Here is a 2,545-nt window from a genome sequence, read left to right on the forward strand (position 1 = left end):
GAAAGAGTGAGCATGTTTGGTGGGGCAGGGATTCGAACCCGCGACCCGCAGATTACGAGTCGAGCGCCCTAACCACCTGTCCATGCCGGGCCTATTCGGTCGGACAAGAGTAGCCAAGAGTTGGCGTTGGATGCTGGTGACTAGCCTTCCGTCTACGTCTCAGTTCAAAATTAAAGACGTCTATGCGCAAATACCCTTTTGTGTAGCTTTGTGCGAAAATCAGGAAACTTATGTTATAAACAAATCATTACTGTACGACAATAACCAAAACATCCGGGACTGTGTAACATTCGTCTATGTGATTATCAGTCTCATGGGTACAGGTGTGGAATACATGATATACATGCACAGTAATCAAAACGTTTGATCACACACACAAAACTGGGATAGTTGCTGATCAAATCAAATATTCTATTTTTTTTTTTTCATTATTGTTATTAAGATTCGCTTTCAAAGTCACAGTTTTCTAAGCCCGGATAAACCTAACAAGTTAAGTGAAAACACAATCACGCTCGATCTTTTTTGTTTAATGTGGATTTAAGGACTTACAACGCTAAAATCCGTTGTTCGTTACATCACAGTGAACAGCAGATTGTCCAGTGTGGCTTTTTGCTGAAACAGATAGGCCCGGCATGGCCAGGTGGTTAGGGCACTCGACTCGCAATCTGTGGGACGCGGGTTCGAATCCCCGTCACACCAAACATGCTCGCCCTTTCAGCCGTGGGGGCGTTATAATGTGACGGTCAATCCCACTATTCGTTGGTAAAAGAGTAGCCCAAGAGTTGGCGGTGGGTGGTGATGACTAGCTGCTCTAGTCTTACACTGCTAAATTATGGACGGCTAGCGCAGATAGCCCTCGTGTAGCTTTGCGCGAAATTCAAAACAAACAAACAAACAAACAAGCTGAAACAGACAAACTTTTCTTAACGTCATTCTTACAACATAATTATATTATTGATAAACATTTCGACCATAACTGGCAACAAAGCATAGTCTCAGATGTCCCAAAAAATGTGGAGCGTGCCACTCAGGGGGCGCAAATGATCTCTTGGGAGGCGCGAGCGATTAGGGTGTAGTCAATAGTGCAATACTGCAAAATTAAACTTTTTAATATATGCATTTATTAATGAAAAAATAAGTAATCACTACAACACATATAGCATTTTAATGCGTGTCCGTGTATTATATCTCGTGACTTAACTCACTCTTTCACTCATTTAAAGAAAGAGGGGGGGACGGAAGAAACCATATTTATTAAAGAGGAGCATGGATTTGTTTGTTTATTTGTTTGAAGTTAAGCACAAAGCTACACTATGGGCTATCTATGCCCACCATGGGTATCGAAACCAGGTTTCTAGCGCTCTAAGTCCTCAGACATACCACTGTGCCACTGGGGGCGGGGCATGGATGACAAACGTTTGGGAAACACTGATCTAACCTGTTTGTTAGATCAAACTAATTATATCATATGAGATATGCAGAATGCCTTGGTAACATTCTTCTCGTTTTGTAAGAGAATAACATACTACAATGGGATTGAAATTTAAGATTAGCTTATTAGTAATCACATCCATTAAGATGAACTTCTCAGGCGAGATTTGGTTAAACCAATATAAAGTCACGTGTATTTGAATTACTATCCGCAAAGTTTTTCTTTCACTGCAGTTAAAAACTTCACGAAGTGCTACAAAAAAATTAAGGTTGCTTGTTGTTCGAACGAAACGCATATAAAACACAAACAGTGGCCGAAATCATTTTCAACAAACCGAAAGGAGTTAATGAAGAAAAGGATCGCTTCAGCAGTCTCTATGTTTATGATTCTTTCAGTCGTATAGCAGGATCGTGCAAGGTATTGAATAAACCTGGCACGCAACTAGAAGTTGGCTAGCAAAGGCAGCATCAGAGTTCGTACCTTGCCGCCACCAGAACTGTAATATTTTGTGAATAATGTTTTATGAGCTTTAATAACGAATCGTCAGTCAACAGTTCTATATTAATAACGAATCGTCGGTCAACAGTTCTAAATTAGAGAATAATAGTCATCTACAGGCGGAATAGTGCAAGGACATTTAAAAGTGGATAATATAATACATCTTTTGATATGTTATCGAAAATAAAACAACCACCGAGTGACTATTAAAGCAAGAAATTCTTAATAAAACGGACCGGGTGTGATCTAGTAGTTAGCGTGCCCAGACTCAGATTCCACTATTCCGTCTAACACTAGTAATGTATTACAAGAATAACTCTTGATATTTGTATGTTATGAAAACAAAATAGAATTTTCAAGTCAAATCACGCTCAAAGAGTCTGTTCTTTATGTATTTGTCAGGTAATGTTCACTGCCCTGCTTTGTGGAATGCTGCCCCGATGACAGAAAGTCGCAAGTTCCCAGTTGTTGTTTTCTCTCACGGTCTTGGATGTTGTCGTACTTCATATAGTACCATTTGTCTAGAGCTGGCCTCCAATGGCTATATTGTGGCAGCAGTCGAACATAGGTTTGTTTATTGTATTCGGACATAAATTGTAGATGTCTCTATTTCTA

The 2,545-nt window shown here is 39.8% G+C and overlaps 1 protein-coding gene across 2 annotated transcripts in view; it reads left to right on the forward strand.

Annotated features, from left to right (window-relative positions):
• LOC106457299 (platelet-activating factor acetylhydrolase-like) overlaps positions 1-2,545 on the forward strand; it is a 64,909-nt gene that overhangs the window by 38,274 nt on the left and 24,090 nt on the right. For both annotated transcript variants that reach the window (XR_002610120.1, XM_022383165.1), the window contains exon 3: positions 2,333-2,498. Coding sequence is in view for 1 of the 2 variants with exons in the window: in XM_022383165.1 (XP_022238873.1) it covers positions 2,333-2,498 (166 nt within the window). In the remaining variant the exon portion in view is untranslated. The remainder of the gene's footprint in view (positions 1-2,332; positions 2,499-2,545) is intronic.

Source organism: Limulus polyphemus, unplaced genomic scaffold (assembly GCF_000517525.1).
Source record: "Limulus polyphemus unplaced genomic scaffold, Limulus_polyphemus-2.1.2 Scaffold314, whole genome shotgun sequence".
NCBI lineage: Eukaryota > Metazoa > Arthropoda > Merostomata > Xiphosura > Limulidae > Limulus > Limulus polyphemus.